The sequence below is a fragment of the Pholcus phalangioides genome, unplaced genomic scaffold (genome assembly GCF_987345545.1).
Source record: "Pholcus phalangioides strain wild (caught in Gottingen) unplaced genomic scaffold, Ppha-v1.0 ptg000007l_1, whole genome shotgun sequence".
NCBI lineage: Eukaryota > Metazoa > Arthropoda > Arachnida > Araneae > Pholcidae > Pholcus > Pholcus phalangioides.
This window is the reverse complement of record NW_028301600.1, coordinates 64966106-64987547: the sequence shown is the minus strand read 5'-3', so window position 1 is coordinate 64987547 and position 21442 is coordinate 64966106. Positions and strand designations below refer to the sequence as shown.

Genomic DNA, 21442 nt, shown 5'->3' with positions numbered 1-21442 from the left:
CTCAAGCCGCCCCTGCTAGAGCGTGATCACTTTACCTCACACCCTTACATTCCTTGACATAAAATATTTGTTTTCGTGTGATCTCTCATCTCCGAAAATTTTACCATGAATTCAGAATTTCGCTGAAAATAAAAAAATGAAGATTTGTTAGATTGACAAGTAGATGTTTTTTATTGTTTTATTTACTCATTTATTTATTTGTCTATTATCTCTTGTAGAAAGAACCAGTAAAATGGGGATTATTATTTCTTCCCATGTTCTATGGATTTACAATTTTTATCAACATGTTTTCAGTCATCCATGATGGATCATCTGGTAAGAATTGTCATGTTACCTGTGCTGTTATATGCACAATTCAACTATCGTTTAATTTTTTTTCACAATGGGAATATAAATAAGTCGAATAGCGTATAAAAACTGTATCATAGTTTTACTCATAAAGTGTTATATGGTCATAGAATAAGTAGTGCTCGTTTCGATAGGTTTTATTTTCATTCATACCGTTTGCGATGTTTTGGACATTTTCTGAAACAACATCTAGTTGGGCTGGTATGATTTATAGGTAGCCGAAGAAGTGCGTGCAGAATAAATTGTGATAAAAATGAACATTTACGAAAAGATTCCAAAAACTTTCCATTGACTATTTCAAGCCTTTCTTTTTCAATCGCGAACAATATTCTTTTATTTCCTCTCCAATTTTGTGATCGGAATCCAAAATCGGACATGATTTATTACATGCGTGCAGCTCTTTCTGGCCAGCCCACTTGTGAACAGCATCGTGGAACCTTATGTGGGATTTTTGTTTTTGAAACTATCTAAGAATCTTTTCTTCTAGCTGTACATTCTTTTTTTCCAAACCACTAACATATTTTTGGATTGCATTTCACCATGATATTAACAATAGGATAGATAATCCGAATGCGCTTGAATATTTTTATTTTGTTTTCAAATACTGAATACGAGTGATGAAGACAAACGGAAATTCAATGTTAATTTTGTACGGCAGCTTTTTATATTATCATAAAATATTTTTGGAAAAAGTAAAAATATTTATTATTTTTCTTTTATATGTATATTTTAAGTCATAGGTTTCGACCGATTGACATGGTGGTGTGCTCTTATCATTGCTGGAATTGCCGGACTAATCACTGCTCTTGGTATAAGAACAATAGTAGTACCGAGGCAAAGACGCAATATATTTGGTGAGTAGCGTTAAATCATAAATAGTAATGTAAGCAAATATATAATTATGCAATCTAATAATAATAAAACGCTTTAATCACAAATTAAATGATGTTAGTATTATTGTTGGTTAATAATACAGGGTGGGCGATTAATTAATGACAAAATCAAAAAATTGACAAAAAACGTGTGGTTTGCACTAAAATACTTATAATGACGTAGTTTTTTGATAAATTGGGAAGAATAGTTCAAAACTTCACTTACAGATGATGCAGCATCATGAAAAACACAACATTGCATTTGAAAATACGACACGAACAGTGCATAATTAATGTTCATAACGCTTTGCGTTACGTAAAACAACCACATTTCAACATAAGCACCCTTTGTAGCTCGGGCTAAAAGCAGCTCTATTTCAACCTATATATCTGCAAAACAGCTCATTTGTGCACCATGAAAAATAAGGTTTGCAAATGTTGTTGATGTGTTGCATCAATACTATTTGCCATTTTTTAGCTATTATGAGTAGGATTACGAACCGTCCTCCTTTTGATGTCATTTCAAGCGTTCCGAATTCGCCACAAAAGAGTGAATTCGGAAAATTCGCCCTTTTGTCCTTCTTTTCAGATTTCTGGAATCATATTTCTTTTTTTCTGGGGAATTTTTTTTCTCCACTTTGAAACATATATTTCTTCATTGATATGAGTGTTTTTGTGTGTTTTTCCCCACACGCATTCACCAATAACCGTTGAAATTCCACAGAATTTTTTCTGTTTCTGCTTTTCTTTAGCGGTTGTTTTAGAGTTGGAAAAAATTATTGTTGTGGCCGGTTTTATTGGTCGGAATAGTGGCATCATATATTGGGAAAATTGGTTGGGATTAGTGACTTCACCAAGAGTACATGCGCAGGTGTCCCCTTTTCTCAGCGAAATCTTTTAATAACTCCTTTCTTGCGAAGCTGGTAACCTTAGTTATGAGGAGCTTTTATGATACAGTGCCATCTGCGAGTGAAATTTGAAACAATTTTCTTTCAGTCCAACGAAAAACTTTTTTTTATGTCAATTGAGTGATTTTTTATTAATTTTTAAAATGTGTCATGAACTTTTTGCTCATCTTGTACATATACATTTATTTGATATTAAAAGCGATTTCATTGTTTTTTTCATTTTCTTTTCTATAGAAATATAACTGTTGTGTAAAATTCACGTCATATATCACGCATAAGTAAATAATTCAATGTTAAAATTTTATTTTAAATGAAATGAAATAATTAATTGCTGTTTAAATGAAAAACGATTTTTATTTAATTATTTTATGTATCCGTATAATTCCTTGGAAATGCCTGCATGCATATAATTCAATCTTTTATAACTTTCCAGATCTTGATGCACATGATGCAGAAGAAATGAAAGGTAATTTATTGTTAAATTGCTGAATATATTACTTTGAGTTCAAAATACATGGTGTTTCAAAAATAATCATCCGATTTTTAAAAAAAATCATTACTCTATTCAGCTTCTTTTTTTAAAAACAAACAGCACAATGGACGAAACAGACAAAAAAAAGAAATTAGACAAACACATTTCGACCCAAAGGGATATAAATAACCTTCCATGAGTCGTAAAAATTTTAATCCGTTTTGATCGAATAATGTATAGGTAGAAAGAGGGAAATCTCGAATTGCACGCAGTTGCCGACAGGTAGCGCTAGCGCTCTTTCTTCGAACGCCACTTCAGTGGCGACTGCGCAACAGGAATCGTTTTGTGTTCTAAGCTCCGAAAAGTGGGAGTCCGTAACAACTGTTCATCGAGCTTTTCGTCGACAATACCCTGGTGTTGAACTTCCTACCGCTCAGAGCATTAGGCGATGGTATAAATAATTTCGAAACACGGGTTGTCTGTGTAAAGGGAAATCCCCTGGCCGTGCCCGCTTGTCAGACGAAAATGTGGAGCGCATCCGACAGTTTCGTACGTAGTCCACAGAAATCCACTCCCAATGGATGCAAACATGCTCGCAAAAGTTTGGGACGAATTTGACTACCGTATAGACATTTGCCGTGCATCCCAAGGTGGATATATTGAGCACCTTCAATTTGGTTTGTAAAAAATTTTTATGATTAACCATGTAATATAAAATTAATCTTAAGTGTCTATGTGTTCAATATTTTTCGTAATATACGCATTTCAAATCGGGTGATTCTTTTTGAAACACACTGTAAAATAAAAAAATTGTGACTGTAAATATTTTAAAGTATTGGTTTATATGGTTCAAACGTGTTTTTTTTTTTTTCGTGTATACATCTTCTTAAAAGTAAAATGGTAAGAATGGGAAATAAAAAGAAATTAAAGAAAATAACATGGATGTGATTGGATGATGTGTATCCATCTGAATATTCCATTATCTAAACACTTCATTAAGCTTTATGAAAGACAAATTCTGGAAAGTAATTTCGTCCATTAACGAGAGTTTTTCGTTGAATGGATGCCTATTACAGTTTTGTATCAGAGCTATAATTATGTGGTTCCATCAAAAATCAGAAAAAAAATCGATAAGCAGTGCTGGTTTGTTAATCAATTAATTGTTGTTCGCGACCAACGATTTTACGCTGCTTGACAAATGCTAAGGTACAGTGTTACTTTCGTTATACCGAACGATAGACATTCTTCAATGAAATGAATCTTGGGGATGTTATAGACATCCTGAAGTAACTTTATTATGCAAAATGAAACAGAAATCGCCACATGAAGTGACGAGATAAGCTAAAGAAAACATGGTGCTCGTTACAGCAATTGTGAACAGTTACGGAAAGTGCTCGTTCTGCTGAAAATAAGGACAGATATAAGGTCGTGTCAGCCGAGGCCACTTAAGCGAGGGTGCAAGGGTGTGGTGCACCCGGGCCGCAGGTTGTTTGGGGGCAGCAGCTTAGGATTCAGTTAGACACCAAAGTTTTTAACAATTTCCACACTTTTGAGCCATACTTCGACGACGAAGATGTTGAGAAAATTTTAAGTAACACCAGGTCGTAACACCAGAAACAAGAGTATACTCTGCCAAAAGGGAGCAAGTGTGCATTCTGGTGCCCCCCCCCCAGTAATACAGTAATATTTCTGGAACTGTCAAATAAAGATAAAAGGAAAAATTCAGCTTTTTACATGTCCGGCTCTGGAGCACCAGAAACGAATTTGCAATGCTTCGTCTTTACGGGATAAGTGTGAGTGATGATCATAGTCACCACAAGGACCATGCTGACAGGGATCCAGAATGGACATTTCCTTTTTGCTTTTTTCACGCTATAAATTTATCATAAATTGACCTGCAAAGGTCTCAGCCTAGGGGCTCTGCTGCAGATTGTAAGGGGGGGGGGGGCATAGAACCATCATAGTAATGATGGTTCATCAATAACAGCAGTATTGTGGATCAATTTATCTGTTTATCTGGCATAATTAAGGACAGTTTAATTACCTTGGACCAAAATATAAGACAATTTCTTCAAAAGCAGGACGTATGCTCACGGTTTGTTCATCTAATAATTATATGATATGTAACTTAAGAAAATTAGGTCTATCCCAGACTCACTTAGGCCGAAGCCCTGTCAACCATCTGCCCGGGCCGTCTTTAGGGGCGGCACAAGAGGCTTGCGACGGGGCGGTAAGTAAGCTTGAGCCAACCCGGAAGAGTCGCAATGGCAGGAACTGAAGCATTGCTGCAAATTGCAGTGGATTAAAATGAATTCCACGAAAAAAAAAAAGTTCACCAACACAAATGTGGGAGATTTATATTCTCATTTATAGTTGTAATTATTATAACGTAATTTATGAGTTGAAAAATAATTTCAATCTTTGATTTCAATAAAGAATAAATATTCAAGTAGGCTTCGTGTAAAATACAGGAAAAACCAGGACACTTTGGTAAAAAGTCGGGACGGCAAAAAAAAAAACTAGAAAATACCAGGACTGTCCCGGAAAATACGGGACGTATGGTCACCCTAGGTATCATACGCAATGGCAGAACTCTGCTTCGTATCTTCGATGGAGGCATCGTAAAACCACAGCAGTATTGCACCGTCATGTTCGTCTTTTCCACGGTACAGTTGTTCTAGACTAGTGTTTCCCAAAGTGGGCAATATCGCCCCCTAAAATAGTCCAGGCGGTGAAGAAGCTACAGATTTAACTTAGGACCCTATACTTCAGTTGGGGGAGGGGGCGATGAGAGAAAAACGATTCTGTTGAAGGGGGCGATCGAACAAGAAGTTTGAGAAACTATGTTCTGGACCAGGCATCTTCAACCCGTTGCTCCCTGAAACGCCGAGAGTGCTCGATGCTCGTGCCCGATTTCGTGCTCGCGAGCACTTGATCACCGTTCCAATTAAACACCTTGTACATATTGCATTCAAGGATTGAAATCATCCTGATTTCATGCATTCGTATTTCATACTTGCCGGGTGCTCTTCTTTTGATGATGGGTACAGGCAGTGCTCGCGACTGGAAAAAGGTTGAAGACGTCTGCTCTAGACCAAGGGTACTCAACCTTCAGGAGAGTACGAGCCACTTCATTGGTTCGAAAACGTGTCGTTACGGATCGGTAAAGTGATCTGGAACTGTGACCCAGGCCACTTAATTGCTCTGGAACTGTGCCATAGGCCACTTAATTACTCTGGGACTATTCCGCATATCACTCATGTGATGTGGAGCTACACAGTGGATTGCTTAAGTGATCCGGAAAATATGCCTCTTAGTTCATTTTTACAAAATTAGGTTTGAGGACACGGGCCACATCAGATGACCCCGATGGCCACATTTGTCCCACGGGTCATGGGTTGAGCATATATGTTCTAGACTTTCTGTTCATGGATCACAGTGCCCGTTCACATTGGACAGATGAAGTGTCCGACACACTAGCAAGTGAAAATATTGAGCGCATGACATGGTCTGCATATTCGCCGGACATAAATCACAGTGAATACGCTTGGGATGCACCCGGCAGACGCATTGCTCAAAGCCACAACCATCCTCGAACCATACAAGAAAGAACTCAAAACCACCTTGAAGGACGAATGGGGCAAAATCTCGTAAGCTCTTCTCAACAATTTAGTGGACAGCATGCGCAACAGATTCCAAATGTGCATCAGTGTCCAAGGAGGTCACACTTTATACTGACGAATTGTCTGCTTAATTTGTTCCTATTTTGAGCAAAACGAACACTTTTCGTAATTGTTTACAATTGCTGTAAGGAACACATTTTCATTTGCTTATCTCGTTTTCCCACATGTGGGAATATCTGTTTTATTTTGCATAATAAAGATACTTCACTATGTCTACTAAACATGTGCCGGGTTTCATTTCTTTGAAGGACGTCTATCGTTCAGTATGACGAAAAGTAACACTGTTCCTCAGCATTTTTCAAGCAGTGCAGTTGAGTTAATCGAAGTGAACAATCTATTATTAATTTTTTTTTTTTTAAATTTTGCTAAAAGTTTTGGAAAATTTACTTGATTTGTTTGACAAATCCGGTTAGATCTCTTAAAATTTTGTTAGTAAACATAACATTTTAGTCAACTGGCAATAATCATAAAAAACTACATTTTATCGATGCACAATTCGCGTAACAATAAGTAATACTGCATTTTAAAATCGTAAATTAATTAAAGTTGTTTTTTTAAAGAAAACTATACACATGAAAATGAGTATTTTCACCGAAACGGTAATGTTTTTATCCGATTAACATGGTAAAATAATTATGCCTCATATAACACATGGGTCATATGGTCACCATTGGATTTAGCAAAAAATCATAAGTTAAAATATACCCATCATACAAGAAGGATACAACGATTTGATTAAAAAAATTAAACAAATGGAAACATTCGTTCAGTTTTATTTCTATAAAATGGTGTACGCAAAGAGGGAGTTGAACTTCAAGACTGCAGTGTCGACATGAAGCCATTTAGGATTTATGTGAATAACCTGAATAATTAAATTCGCTATCCTTTTTTAAGACTGGTACCAATAGACCTGATACTAGCTCACCATCATTCGCAAGATCAGCAAACTTATGTTAAAAAATATTCCATAAAAATGCTGCTTATTAATATTATTTTCTTATCCCTCTAAATACGGCTTCCAGGAAAAATTATACCTGTAACATTCTTGTAAAAAATTCACACACAAAAATACGAAGCATATTCCAATTCCTGGTAAATTCCACGCACATCACGCAATGCGGTAGAAAACAGCCTGTCACATCGAACCATTCTCGCACCAGGCCGTTAATCTCCAGGATCTCACATCATAGTGAGGAATCGAAAGGTATATGTATATACATAGAAAGAAAAACTAACCTGCTAAGGATTTCGAATTTTTTTTTTTTCACCACGTTCTCGACAATTCTTCGAATTTAAATGTCTCTGAGGGCTGAAAATTTATTTTGAATCCAATGTATTTAAAATTTCGTCGCTACCAAGCAAAATGTTTAGCGCTTCTTCGAGAAAAAAAGTACAAGAAAGAAACAGAAATCGAAAGCGAAATTTGTGGAAGCCCGAGTTTCTATGGAAATCTTATTAAGCGTAGAGGGAAAAAAACCACTTAGAGGTAAAAAGAATAGTCATATATCTTCGGGTAAAATGTTTAATGGAGCTTTTGTTTCTTCTCTTTTAGTAAGAACAAAAATCTATCAGAAAAATGTAGGAATAACGTTGAAAGAGAAAAATCTATTTTAAAAAGTTATTGCCTAAAACAATAGGTTTAAGTTCCTTGATCTCTAAAACAATATCATTTTACAGTTTTGCATTATTTTTAAATGAAATAAATCATCGTTAACAGATTTTTAAACTACATTTTCAACCAACTAACACGTCTTTTCACTTGTTATTAATTTGCAAAAAACTATTCGATATTTTCGAAAAGAAATTGATGATTCTTGAATTACTTTTCAAATTATAATTTGATATTTCCGAAGTAAAGTTTAACGTTGCTCTACCAATTCATGATAGAATTCTGGAATAAAGGATGCGAAGTGTTGTAAGGGAAAATCTGAGAAATAAATAGAATGGAGCAAAAGAGTTCTCGATTCAAATTGCGCAGTTTTGTTGTGGGTCCTTAATGCCAGAAATCGAATGTTATTCTAGCAGAAAACAACTCCATGTAGATTAAGCTATGCGAGCTACTTTTTTCCCGATGGAAAATGCAATCGTTCTAAGTTAGCTCTTATCAAATGATTATCAATAATATTAATTTTATCAAATGATATTAATTTTTCTAGCTGGCGAACGGTATGAGTCATGCAGCGCATCCATATTTGCGCAGAACAACACAATGATCGATGTTTAATTGCTTGCTTGGGAATGCTTTTTGAACGAGTTAATACTTTTTTAGATATTTAAAACGAGTTTTAAACTCGTCAGATGAAAATTTTACAATTTCTTTAGCTGTCCGTTGTAAGCGAAGTCCATTATAATCGGGTCCGTTATAGTGATGTTTCACTGTAATTCGTTTTGTGGGCAAACCTGGAATTTCAAATGTACTGGTTTCTGGAATTAGTTATAACTTTGGATAATAATTATTCACTGGACAGATCATACGGATCTCTTGAGAATGCATGATGAACACGTTAAAATAAAATGACCCTGCAGTTTTTAAAAAGTAGGAGATATTGTCTTTCGCAAACATGGGGCAAATCACATTGCGATGGATTCGAAATGATGTGAAACATCACAAAAGTGAAGAGTAGAGTTTGAAGTCAATTTCCTGTTCGAGCTGATTTACGGCTGAGGACTTTGACTTAGGTTACCAACCGTCCTCCTTTAAGAGGACGTGTCCTCCTTTTTGATTTCAAGCGTCCTCCTAGGTTTCAGAAAATTCACCTTTTTTGTCCTCCTTTTCAAGTTTCCGCAATTATTTTTCATTTTTTGTGAGGAATTTTTTTTTTCTCCACTTTGAAATATAAATGTCTTCATTGATATGAGAGTTTTTGTGTTTTTTTCCCACACGCATTCACCAATAGCCATCGAAATTCCAGAATTTTTTTTGTTTCTGCTTTTTTTAGCGGTTCTGTTTTAGAGTTGGGAAAAATTATTGTTGTGGTCGGTTTTATTCGTCGGAATAGTGGCGCCATATATTGGGAAAATTAGGATGGGTGACGTCACTAAGGCTGCGTGCGCAGACTTCCTTCTTTCTCAGTCTTCGGATCTTGTAACCCTAACTTTGACCGTAGGAAATGATCTTCAAATGGCGCAACTAAAACGTCCGTGATGCCATCTGTTGGTTAAAATTGTAATTAGTTATGCAAACCGGTGTATTTGAAATTTCAGGCCTGCCCACAAACGTGAAACTTTTTCCATCATTCTACGTATCGCTGTTTCCAAGTTGTGTCATTTCAAAATAATAGAGTCCTTTCTGAAACACCCTGTACATGCATACATATATTGCTTTTGTATATTAACAGTAGCCGTTGAGGTAGATAAAGTGGATGATGAAGTGAAGAAGATATCTGTCGATAAGACCATTTCTGAAGTGAGTATTATTGACATTGCTTTTATACTCAAACTTCTGTTTCAATTATCAATTATCATATATTTGTTACTAATTTTACTCAGTTTTAGCCACATAACTTTTAACATCGAATACAGTTCCAATAAAGTCCCAATTGCACTATATTTATAAGATTCTTCGTCAAAGTTCAATCAGATCCTAACAGGTAGGCAATTTTAAAATCAGTTTGGTGCGTCTTAGTATATATTTATTTACTATATTATTTAATTAATTGATTAATATAATTAGATAATAATATAAAATTTAACTGTAGAATATTTATAATGACTACCCACTAGATGGTGTATGCATAGCATTGAAATTATATTTTGTTGTATTTTATGTTAATAATATTACTTCCCAGGGTCCTCGTGTTACAGTATAGGCCTTTTTATCAAAGTGTAGCTCCCAGAATTTGGAGGTTTGACTTATGGACGTTTCGAGTTAGGCAGAGGCGCCGAAATGAAGAAAACATTGGGGGGGGGGGCTGAAAGTTGCTGGTTGTCCTGTATATACGGGACTCAAGCGCGTATGCAGGAGAGGGAAGGTACATTGCATTGTTTTTTCAGAAATTATTAAAGGAGGTCCTCAGCCCCCTTACAAAAATTATTGGGGGGACTGAAATGGACTCAGCCCCTAGGTTCCGGTATGGAGTTAGAAACCAAAATATTTGGCACTCTCGGCGAATCCCACTGAAGTCAGATATCAGATTCAATTGTGCATCATATATGCAATATACAGGGTGTCCTGTAAATCCTAAGTTGGTCTTTATCTCATCAACTGTTCGTCGTAGGCGTAAGGTTTTAATTTAAAAAAATGCTCAAAATCTCTTCAAAAGTACTTCTGTACCAGATTTGTGAGTGAAAGAGATGATTTCTTATTTTATGGCGCACTGTTTTTATGACGCACAAAATCGAAATGTTTATACGATCCCCTTGGCCTTTAACTTCCAACTAGAAAGCTGTTGCCCTTTCTCTCTTGAGGTCAGTAAAAAAAATCCATATTTCTAAGTGCAGTATTCGCTCAGATATTTGATTTCGAAAATGGGAGCGAATTTGTAAAAAAAAAAACAGCATAAATGAGGGAAAGAAGCGTTGTACGTTAGTTTAAGCGTTCATTCTATTTTGCGTTCATATATCACCGAGAATATTGCAATTAAAACCATGGAATTTTATTTTGTTTACCCCAGGAAAAACGGGCAACAACTTTCTAATTAGAAGTTAGACAGGGAGCCGTAAAAAAATTTGGAATCTTTATTTTATGACACACTGTATTTTCACTCTCGAAACTGGTACAGAGTGATTCTTGAATGCATTTTGAGCATTTTTTAAACTAGATTCATACCTCAACGACGAACGGTTGATAAGATAAATTCCGAATTATAACTTACAGAACACCCTGTATTAGGGAGGACTCTGAAAGGAGGAAAAAAGTTCGGACTTCTTTTTTCCCAACTGTTAGTCGTAGACGAAAACTTCCAACTTGCAAAAAATTTTTAAACGAAGTAAATACCCCTATCATGGTAATTTTACGTAAAACAAATTAATTTTTAAAAGAGAATTACAAAATTTAATTTTTTATATTTTTTTCAAGGCATATTAGAAAAAATTAGTCATAGTTTGAAAAGGCCTGTCCTTTCAGTAATATGACAAATAAAACGGGTTTCATCACAGTAAAACAACTATTAACCGAGATGTTAAATTTTAAAGTCTGGGGGGGGGGGAGGGGATTCAGGAGTCGTTCACACAAATTGAGCAGCAAAATACTTGAATGTGCACTTGACCAAACAATGAGGTATCGGTTTCAAACAGCTTTCAATACATTGATTGATTATCAATAACTGATATTCCACTTTTCCGAAAAAAAATTCAGAAATTAAAATTTAATAAATTACTTGTTTGCGAGCACGTAATCGATTAATTAAATTTATTCGTTATTTTCTTCATACGAAACTGTTGCAAAATTCCACTTACTAATAAATCATTAACGAGCAACATTAGGTGAGATTTTTTTTAATGAGAAAAAAATCAACCCGTAGTTACTGTAATTTCTATTTTTTGCACTGGCTCTTCATTGACAGCTAAAATGGTTTCGAATTTCGAAAAATCACAAACTTTTAAATTAAATATCTCTCGGAAATTTGGTTTTACTGTAACCAAAAATGTTTTGGTTGCCACAGTATTACTGCAAGGACAAACATTCGTAAGTATGACTGGGGACCTGGGGAAAATATGAAAAGGTTAATTAATTTTGTAATTTTTTCAAAAACCAATTTGTGTTTACGTAAAAGTTTCATAATATCAATAGTTACTCCATTTTCAACATTTTTGCAATTGTAAGTTTTTGTCTACAACAAACGGATTTGAAAAAATCTGTGAGATTCTTACGAAGTGCAAATAATTGATATTAGAAGCGATAAATGAGGACCTATTTCAACCCATTAAAACTGGTGAGAAAAAATTAATGAATGAAGAATTGATAAAATTGGAAGCCGCCATAGTAGCGTTGAAGAAGATAGATAAAAGGAAGAGAACCATAGCGTTGGAAGGCTGAGAAACCTTTTCTTTCGAAAACAGGTCTGGCGTTTAGTAAAACTCATTAATATGAAAATACTAAAATTTGAACGCGACCTGAACTTTTATAAGTATTAAAAAATTCGACGTTATTTTTTTTCAAGTTAAGCTGTGCTCCCCATTTCTGATCTGAAATTATAGAATTAACGCGATTTCAACTTACGAACTACAGTAGAAATCCGTTATAACGACAGCGCACAATCACGGGAAAAATTGTCGTTATAACAGACTTCTCGTTATAAACGAATGTTTTTTCTATCATTAGCTCTTCGACAATCACCGGCAAATCGCTCGTTATATCGAGATTCTCGTCATAAGCCGCACTTGTTATAACGGACTTTTACTGGTGGCCTCTTAATTTGCCGAATGTTAATAGCAATAGCGTAGAGCTGCTATTATTTTTATAAAAAACACAATTCGGATTCAAATCAATCGTATTCATGAAGGAGATGCGGCAAGAGTGGGTATAGGTTGAATAAATAAATACAGATAGTTTATATTAAATTAATGGACACGCATTAATTTTAAAAGAGATGAAAAAAATAGGACTCGGTGGGAAAAAATGTAAAAAGACGGATATATTTGCAATGTTAAAATTCTGAAGATGAGTTTTTGTGTTTTAAAATACTATGTTTCTTTCAATTTTCCAGAAGAATAAATTTCTTGATGCACCGAATGATGACACGGATAATGACACTCCTCAAATAGCGCAGCTCTTTAAAGCTCTTCAGGTCCTAACAGCTATTTTTGGCTCTTTTGCACATGGAGGTAATGACGTAAGGTAAATAAATATGTACACGGAGCTTAATAACCTAGTATTTTCTTTGGTGAAAACAGTAGATAAAATTGCTGCGTTGCATACAAGTCAAGCTTTCTCATTTAATGGGCCCATTAAACTTGTGAAACTGTTAGTGAGCGTACAACCGTGAAATGTGTTACAAACCTCTCATCGTACATTTCACTGAACATCATTAACTCTTTCCATGCTTTTTTTTTTATATATTATTATAATTATTTTGATGTAACTCTAGGTACAAAGCTGGACTTGGTTTCATTGGTCTTGTCGTTACATGTTGTCAGTACGCACAGAATTGCGAATAGTGACTACAAGAAATGAATATCTCGAAACTTGTAGTCTCTGATAGTAAATGTGGTTAAATCACCGTCCTTTTTTTTTAAATTAACACAAAAATATAATAATTTTCTGAATTGAATTAAACATTTATTTGAAAGTTCCAGTTTCTCTCGCGTTACCCGTTATCTTAAAAGAAAGTAAGTGCTCGTAACTTATTAACTTTCGATTATTAATATTGTTTTGTTGGTCAGTATCGTTCGATCAATTTTTAAATGGCAAAACTTTTTACAATTGTCGAGTAAAGTTTTAAAAGTACTTATCGTTTAACTTACGTTAAATTTTTGAAATATTTTAAACAATTTTTTATTGCATGTTCAAAGAAACATATCATTTAATAAATAAAACCAATTAAATTCTTTCTCAAGTTCATTTAATATTTGTGGTATTGTGTCACCAACCTGAACCAAGGATGAAAATTGTTCCAGTTTGTCTGAAAAGGATTTGCAAGATCAGATGCAAATATGCAAAATTTTCATAAAGATTTGAGGATTTCATGTTGATCAAACATGCAAACTTCCTTATCATCGTTTCATAAATCATTTTACTGTCAAAAATATGTGAAATTGAGGAATCGAACAAAAGACTGTGACACGTTGAAAAATTTTTGTCGTGGAGTTAATATTGCAATAGGTGCGTTATACATGCTGTGTAAAGTCTATTACTGATTGGTATAATATTAAAATAGATATTTTATAGGGTTTGCTAATAATGGGCACTTTGGAAATAGAATAATGTGACTGAGGGGGAAATTCTTTGATTTTCCAAAATTTTACCAAATAAAATTTATAAAAAAATTGAGTGAAATATATATAAAATTATGAATTTCGAGGTCCCCTTGTAACATGGGGCCCTGGTCAAATGCCTATGTTGCCCATGCTGAAATCGGGCCCTGAGTATTCCCAAGAGGACCATAAGATCTGTCCAGATAAATTGCAAGTGTTAATAGGCATCCATGCCCAAACGTGAAAATATAAAATATAATCTCGTTTGATTATATTGTCTAAATATGATAATATTATATAAAGTAGTGGTTTTTCCTTTATGTGTCAATAGCAATGCCATAGCTCCTCTTATAAGCTTGTGGCTTATCTACGCTTCGGGCTCAGTCCAACAAAATGATGGGACTCCTATCTGGATACTCATTTACGGTGGAATAGGCATCAGCGCTGGACTGTGGATAATGGGAAGAAGGGTCATTCAAACGATGGGAAAAGATCTGACAAAAATCACGCCAACCAGGTAAGATCTGCATTCAAGTTAATAAAAACAGACACAAATGAGTAGTTTTATTAGCTCGTCTCTCTTTTCCTTGCCTAAAAAATGAGGAAGAAAAATGCGATTTTTGATACAATTGCAATAAACACTATATATAATGTTGATAACTTTATATTACCACTATCGTGTGTTAGTAAAGAGTTTAAAAATTTATGAATTGGAAAAATACGGAAATTTCCACAGAAAACTGCGCTCTGAAAAAAATATCGTTTAATTTTTTTCAAACGATTTCTCGAGATGTGGGTCTAGAAACATTTTTGGAGTTAGTTATAAATGCATGCATCTCTGAACAGGGATTCTCTATATATTCTAAGCCAGACTTGCACACCTGAACATTAACATGCCAAACAAGTATGTGACTCAATAAACTTCACAAAATTTTATTTCAACTCGAATTTTATTTTCTGTCAAACGTCTAGAGATTTTTAAAATCATTATCAGTGCGAAAAGCTTTTTTGTGATTTTTCAATGTTCCAGTCACCCAATCAGCCAATGGTAAATAACCAATTCGCAAATATCGATATCCTGACCACAAAAGCAAAGATTGAGGGTAATAATCATCGTTTTCAGGCTCATCCAGGTTAAGCCAACACAGAAATCCCAACTTCTACCCTGTAACAAAGAAAAATATTTTTTGTTACATAGTTTAATAGAAATTCAATATAGTTTGTTGCAAAATTTTTGCAAATAAGCATATGAAAGTAAATATGTGCTCAAAGTTCATCAAAAAATTATCTGTTTCATTGCAACTGGTTTTCGCAATTGAAAAAATTCTAAAAAAAATTTAGAATACACTAAAGTTCACACTGCCATTGGTATCCTTTGTCAGAACTGATTTCCGTAAGTGCTGATATCAATATAGCGTGTCAATTGTCGGATGCTAAAAGACCACAAATAGGGGAAAGTACAATTGCATTACTCAAAATCTTATCTCGATAAGTTTTCTAATCGAAAACATAAAAAACTTTATTTTTCCTTTATTTCCAATTATCTTATTGAAGATAAGGTACTGTTCAGGGTCTTCCAATAAGGGGCCGTACGAATGATACGAGTAACTTTAATAGGCTCCTTCATTTGAGAAGTGAAGATCATCCTGAACTCAAATTATGGCTTCAAAAGAAAGAAAATAGACATCGCATGACATATTTAACGAAATGTTGACTGACGAAATTTAACTGTCTGCTTGATGATCACCTAGTTGGTGCAAACATTTCTTGGAAAATAGGCAGCCATTTCGATAGAATTGTTGCTGTTTATTTCATGTCATTAACTAACGTGTCCTAAAAGATGTTGATGTACACGCCTTCATAGAAATGAAGAAGATATTTGGATTTTAACTCTCTTGTACAACTCTGTTCCCTCCCCCGAAAAATTGAAAATATGATTCTCGTTCCAACAATGAAAAGCAGTGCTGGATCGGTCCACTTCCTGGTTGTTAACATATCTCCGACGTTCATTGAATCTTTGTTTAATATACCTCATGGTTTGACCAACGTATTATTTTGGACAGTGATTGCTGGGAATATATCGTTTTTGTAGATTGACAGTTCATAGGCGGAGATAGACTTGGAAGTCTGGGGGGCACGGTCATTATTGCTGGGAGAGCACGATGATGATGATGTGAATTCATATATGCATATATACATTAGATCAGTCGACTTCACCCTTAACGCTGGGGAGGGGGGCCTCCACTCCACCCATGTGACAGTTACATCACATAGTGATATCTTTGAAAATAGCACCCAGGAGTGCCGAAACGCGTCAGGTTATTTAAATTATTTTATTATTTGATTTTTGAAAACGTTGTTCGGATTGTAAATTTATTAGTGTTATAGGCAAAAAGTGTGCAATATGTATATAGTTTCTTCGTCTAGTATAATTTTTCCTTAAACATTTATCTTTTCTCGTACAGTGGTTTCACGATAGAAATCGGAGCAGCAACTACAGTTTTGTTAGCTTCAAAGATTGGTTTACCTATCAGCACCACGCATTGCAAAGTAGGATCAGTTGTATGCGTAGGCAGCTTACGTTCCGACAACTCCAAAAAGGTTGATCTGAAACTGTTTAGGAGTATTGTGTTAGCGTGGTTTGTTACGTTACCATTCACAGCTCTATTATCAGCAGCAACAACAGCTGTAATGTACGCAATGATCATCAGATAGTTTTATTCTGTATTTTCTTTTCTTTCATATATATATAATAAATAGCTTCCATCACACTTTTTTTGAATTTCATGCAGTGACGGGTGCCGATAATTGTTTTTCAAAAATTGGACGCCGAACATATACGGAACTCAAAGGTATACGTATGAAGGGGGGAGCATATGCGATGGATTGTATATTCATGAATTATTGGAGAGATGCTCAGTGACCTAATCCATTAGGTTCGGGCTCCTGTACACGCAGTTATCGAAAGCTGTAAAAATAGAAATTTTGATTTTTTTTTTTTTTCGTAACTCAAATGATTGGGAACACTAGAAAAATCACTTATATGCTGTGTCATTTTTTATTCCATAAAAAAAGTAAAACATTTTAATTAGTAATATATTCACTTTCATGGAACTACGTAATTTTAATTCATATTTCAATGTAAAATATATATTCATATAAAATTCGAAGGTGCTGAAAGAATAAACGAAACGACGAAAGCTACTGTTAGTGCTATTTGGAACACTGTTTTGTGAAAGGTGAAGACAAATAATCATTTGGACTTTTTTTTAAGTCGCATTTTGAATGGAACGTCAATCAAAAAATGTAAAAATTTCACGTAATATCAAGGGAAAATATCATGCTCAAAAACTTATCTTTCAAATTTTCATAGCTCAACGCACAAGCGCTTCGTTCAACACGAACTCGAGCGTGCTTCAGTGTGATGAACAATCACGAACTCTGCAAGATTGTCGACTACGGTCAGAAGGAAGAAATAACCCATGTTCTTTTCTATATCAACTAAATGCGATTGTTAAAAAGACAGCTAAACCAAACTGTTAAAATGAAAATTGTTCGAGTCTTCACACACACACATTGCATGCTCTTTGGCAATTCTAACAACTTTGGCAAATCTAACAATTTATATATATTCCCTTCTCACATGTCACACATTCTCACACATTCAAATGAATTAAGTTATAAAAAATGTATTTTTTATAAAATAGCTAGTTATCATGCAGCAAGGTTGCGCAATCATCAGTTCCAGCATAGGCGGAGATTGACTTGGAAGTCTAGGGGGGTAAGGTCATTATTGCTGGGGGGGCACGATGATGATGATGTCAGCTCATATATACTTTACATATATACATTAGATCAGTCGACTCCACCTGTGACGCTGGGGGTTATATATATTCGCCCCCCGTATCTCCACCCATGAGTTCCAGAAGAGAGATATAAAATGAGGAATTAAAAAAAATTGTTTTATTTAATCAAAAACTGCAAGATTTGCTTTATCTAAATTTTTGCTTAAAAAGTCCATTAAACAATAGTTTAAATACATTTGAACTATGAATAAATGAACATGACGTTGAGAGACATGTTAAAAAGGATCTGGTACTCCATAGCATGCAACAAACCAGAAATTCAAAGAAACGAGACTAAAGAAATTTGCTAGTGTCGATTTTTGTCTTCGTGTGAATATATTGTGTTGATGTTGGGCTATGAATGTAAACCTATCAATGTGGAATATATTTCTATCTTTAAGTCAGGTTCCCTCTCTACCCCGAGTCAAATAAAAACCGATTTTGAGAAATGTCTCAGCACAGCATAAACCGAACGAGCAAATGTCTTTAATGCAGTGACGCACTGATTCTTGACTTCCTTTGACTCACCGAGCCATTTTCAGTATATAATTTCCATGGTGGAACCCCGAAGGCCCTTCTATTTATTTTATTTTTCTCGAGTGGCCGCGGAGCCTCTAAGAAGCGCACTCGGAGCACCGGTTGAGAACCGCTGCTTTAATGTACTGACAACCAGTGGATCTTGTTTGTCATAGTGTGATGCACAATGATGACGATTTTGACTTTACCATCAAAATCGTTCACGTTGTGATGAGTTTCTCCGCCAAACCAGTTTTCATCTAGTTCGGTGCGCGTTTCGGTTCCCGTTTAGTACGACTTATTTTCGTGGTCTCAGAGCAAAAAAAAAACACTTTACACTGGAAATATGAACGAGCATTAGTTTAAACACTATAATGCTCGTTCATATTTCCTGTGTAAAGCGTTTTTCCACTTACAACGTTATTGCACGACGGCTTATTGAAAATCGTTATTAGCGGGATCCACTATATTCAAACATATCAATTATATTGGCGCTTACACACTACTACCACCAAACTTAAATCACAATCCAAAACATTGATATTATTAGTAGTCCCCCCCTCCCCCCCAGTATCCATCCAAAATCCCACTCATCCATACCAGTGCCATCTTAAAGCATGGGCCCACCCAGGCACGGGCCGGGGGCCTCACAAAAATGAGAACCGGTTCAAATTTCCGAGAATTCACCAGGTAGAGCCTCAGAAAAATCACTTGGCCCGGGGCCCATGATGCTCTTAAGACGGCCTTGATCCATATATCAGACTGCGAGACCGTGTAGTAGGCTTCCTCACTTTATAGCAAACATCGCTATTGCACGAAGATTCTTCAAGTTCAAGCAACCGCTTCAACCCTTTGACTACACGGGACATGTCACTCTGAGATTTCAAAAATTACTACTAGGTGGAATAACTTACTTTTCTGGGTGGGAGGTCAAAAATTACTAAAATTGTTCGGAAACTAAATTCTAACTTATCCCAGTCGTAAAGCAAGACCAGTTGCGCATGTCATATCTTTAGTTACTCAGATTAAGTAACCTCATCAATGCAACACCACCACTTTCCCGCCAAAAGTTATTGTTTTTCCCAGACGCTTGCTGGGGACATCTCTGCTGACGAAAATTTTGGTCTTTTGTTGAAAATGCCGAAACGACGTTTGACGCAACATGAAATACACTACAAATATCCGAAGAAAGCCTGGCTGTGGTCGTCCATCAACGATTGCTAAAAATCTTTTGAATGTTGGGGATCACCTCCCACTAATTGGAAAGTCACGTAGCAACTGTGCACAAATGAAAAAAAAAATGTACGAAGAAAAGAGAACAACTATGTGAAATATTGGCTTTTACATAAGGAGAATGCTTTTCACCCTATACTATACAACTTGAATATCTTTCATACAATAAAATTTTCCAAAATACCAAGTGTGTATCGTATGTAGTAAATTGTTTGCCACAAGTGCACAAGTGGGACATATGTATTCCATCATCGACTACAACTGGGACATATGTATTTCAGCCTTGATTCGAACAACACTTAATGAAAAAAATTCCAAATGAGGCTTTTTGGATCACGTGATATTTCCCCGTTTCTTTGAGGGACAGACAAACCGTAAACAAGATAACCAATATGGCGACTCATGAGACACAAATCTAGATTAAATAAACGTAGAAATGAATCGGGTTTTTTTTTCTTTTGGATGGGCAATAGATATTTCAAACATTTTCTTGAAGTTCAAGCTATCGATCTGCTTGCTTTTGCTTCAGAAAATTCTTGATTAAAGCTGCGGATTAAAGATTCTTCAATGAAATTTATGGACCCACAATTAATTTCAAAGCATCCTAAACTATATGGATTGATGCAGTTGGATATTATACGACAATACAGAGACATTAATTTTCATTTTCGTGCTTGAGAAGATATAAATGAAAAGTTAAAATCAATATGTTATTGCATGAATATCCAACTCAAAAACAGGTCCGGCTAATTATTTTTTATTGAATTTTCTGGGCTTCGTATCTCTAAGCGAACTCATTGTTTCGAAAATCAAGAATTCAATTTTTTATGTGGCGTAAAACCCCACTAAATATCCGCACTTCTTCAGTAAAATCCGCAGTTTTAACATTGATTTCTATGGGAATCATCCTGTGCATGTCCCTCAAAGTGATTATGACGTCTATTCAAAAAGCCTCATGCTGAATTTGTTATGCTTGTGACCTTTTTTGTTCATTTTCATGGTAGATAAGGTAAAAAAATAAAAAATTTGTAGTCATTTTTTTGTAGTCAAAGGTTTATGAATCGCTTGGCACAGGAAGCGCTAATATTTGATTTGTATGTGGATGTTGTGGCTGTTCGGAGCTCATTAAAAGTAATCCTATTGGCGTCGCATTTGTGGTCATCTTGAAAACCGGATATGTACAGCAGATACCATGCTGTTTTACTTAACTGTGCTGGGCCACACTCTACGTTCCCTATTAGTCAAACATCAGAGTTTTCGAACAGACCTTGCTATAACAGTGTTGTAGTGCTTACGCACTAATACTCTCACAGACTCGCTCACTTTGCTACGATGCCATCGACATTCATGTTGGGCATGTGTAAAAATCGGTGATCTAAGAGAAAATGCTTAAACTCTCTGAGCAGATTTGCCACAACGCATTTGTCTGTCCAGTAACTTTACTGTGATCAAAGTCAGTTAGCTCGTGTATGTGTTCACCCTCCTCCTTTTAATGCCCTTTAAATGAAGGTTGCACACAAGTTCAATTGTTAAACGCCAGTTTTACTTTATTCTGTGAAGTCAAAAATAAAGTTCTTTACTTTTCATGTGCTCGTTTGGGAACTTTTGATCATATGCTATTTGAATTTTAGTGGGGTTTTTTTTGACATGAATAAAAAAAATTATCTCAATTCAAGACAAGGTGGACATACAATAGAACCTCTCGATAATG

General features: G+C 35.2%; 1 protein-coding gene across 3 annotated transcripts in view; it reads left to right on the top strand.

The window, feature by feature from the left end:
* The window catches only part of LOC149085631 (sodium-dependent phosphate transporter 1-A-like), a 50263-nt gene extending 33287 nt beyond the window's left edge, over window positions 1–16976 (top strand). For 2 of the 3 annotated variants that reach the window (XM_089233787.1, XM_089233788.1), the window contains exons 6-12: window positions 219–315; window positions 1083–1202; window positions 2562–2594; window positions 9622–9689; window positions 12931–13061; window positions 14469–14654; window positions 16603–16976. In XM_089233787.1, coding sequence (XP_089089913.1) covers window positions 219–315; window positions 1083–1202; window positions 2562–2594; window positions 9622–9689; window positions 12931–13061; window positions 14469–14654; window positions 16603–16852 — 885 coding nt within the window. In that variant the 3' untranslated portion in view covers window positions 16853–16976. The remainder of the gene's footprint in view (window positions 1–218; window positions 316–1082; window positions 1203–2561; window positions 2595–9621; window positions 9690–12930; window positions 13062–14468; window positions 14655–16602) is intronic. The other variant, XM_089233789.1, reaches the window with a different exon arrangement.
* The last annotated feature ends 4466 nt before the right edge of the window (window positions 16977–21442 follow it).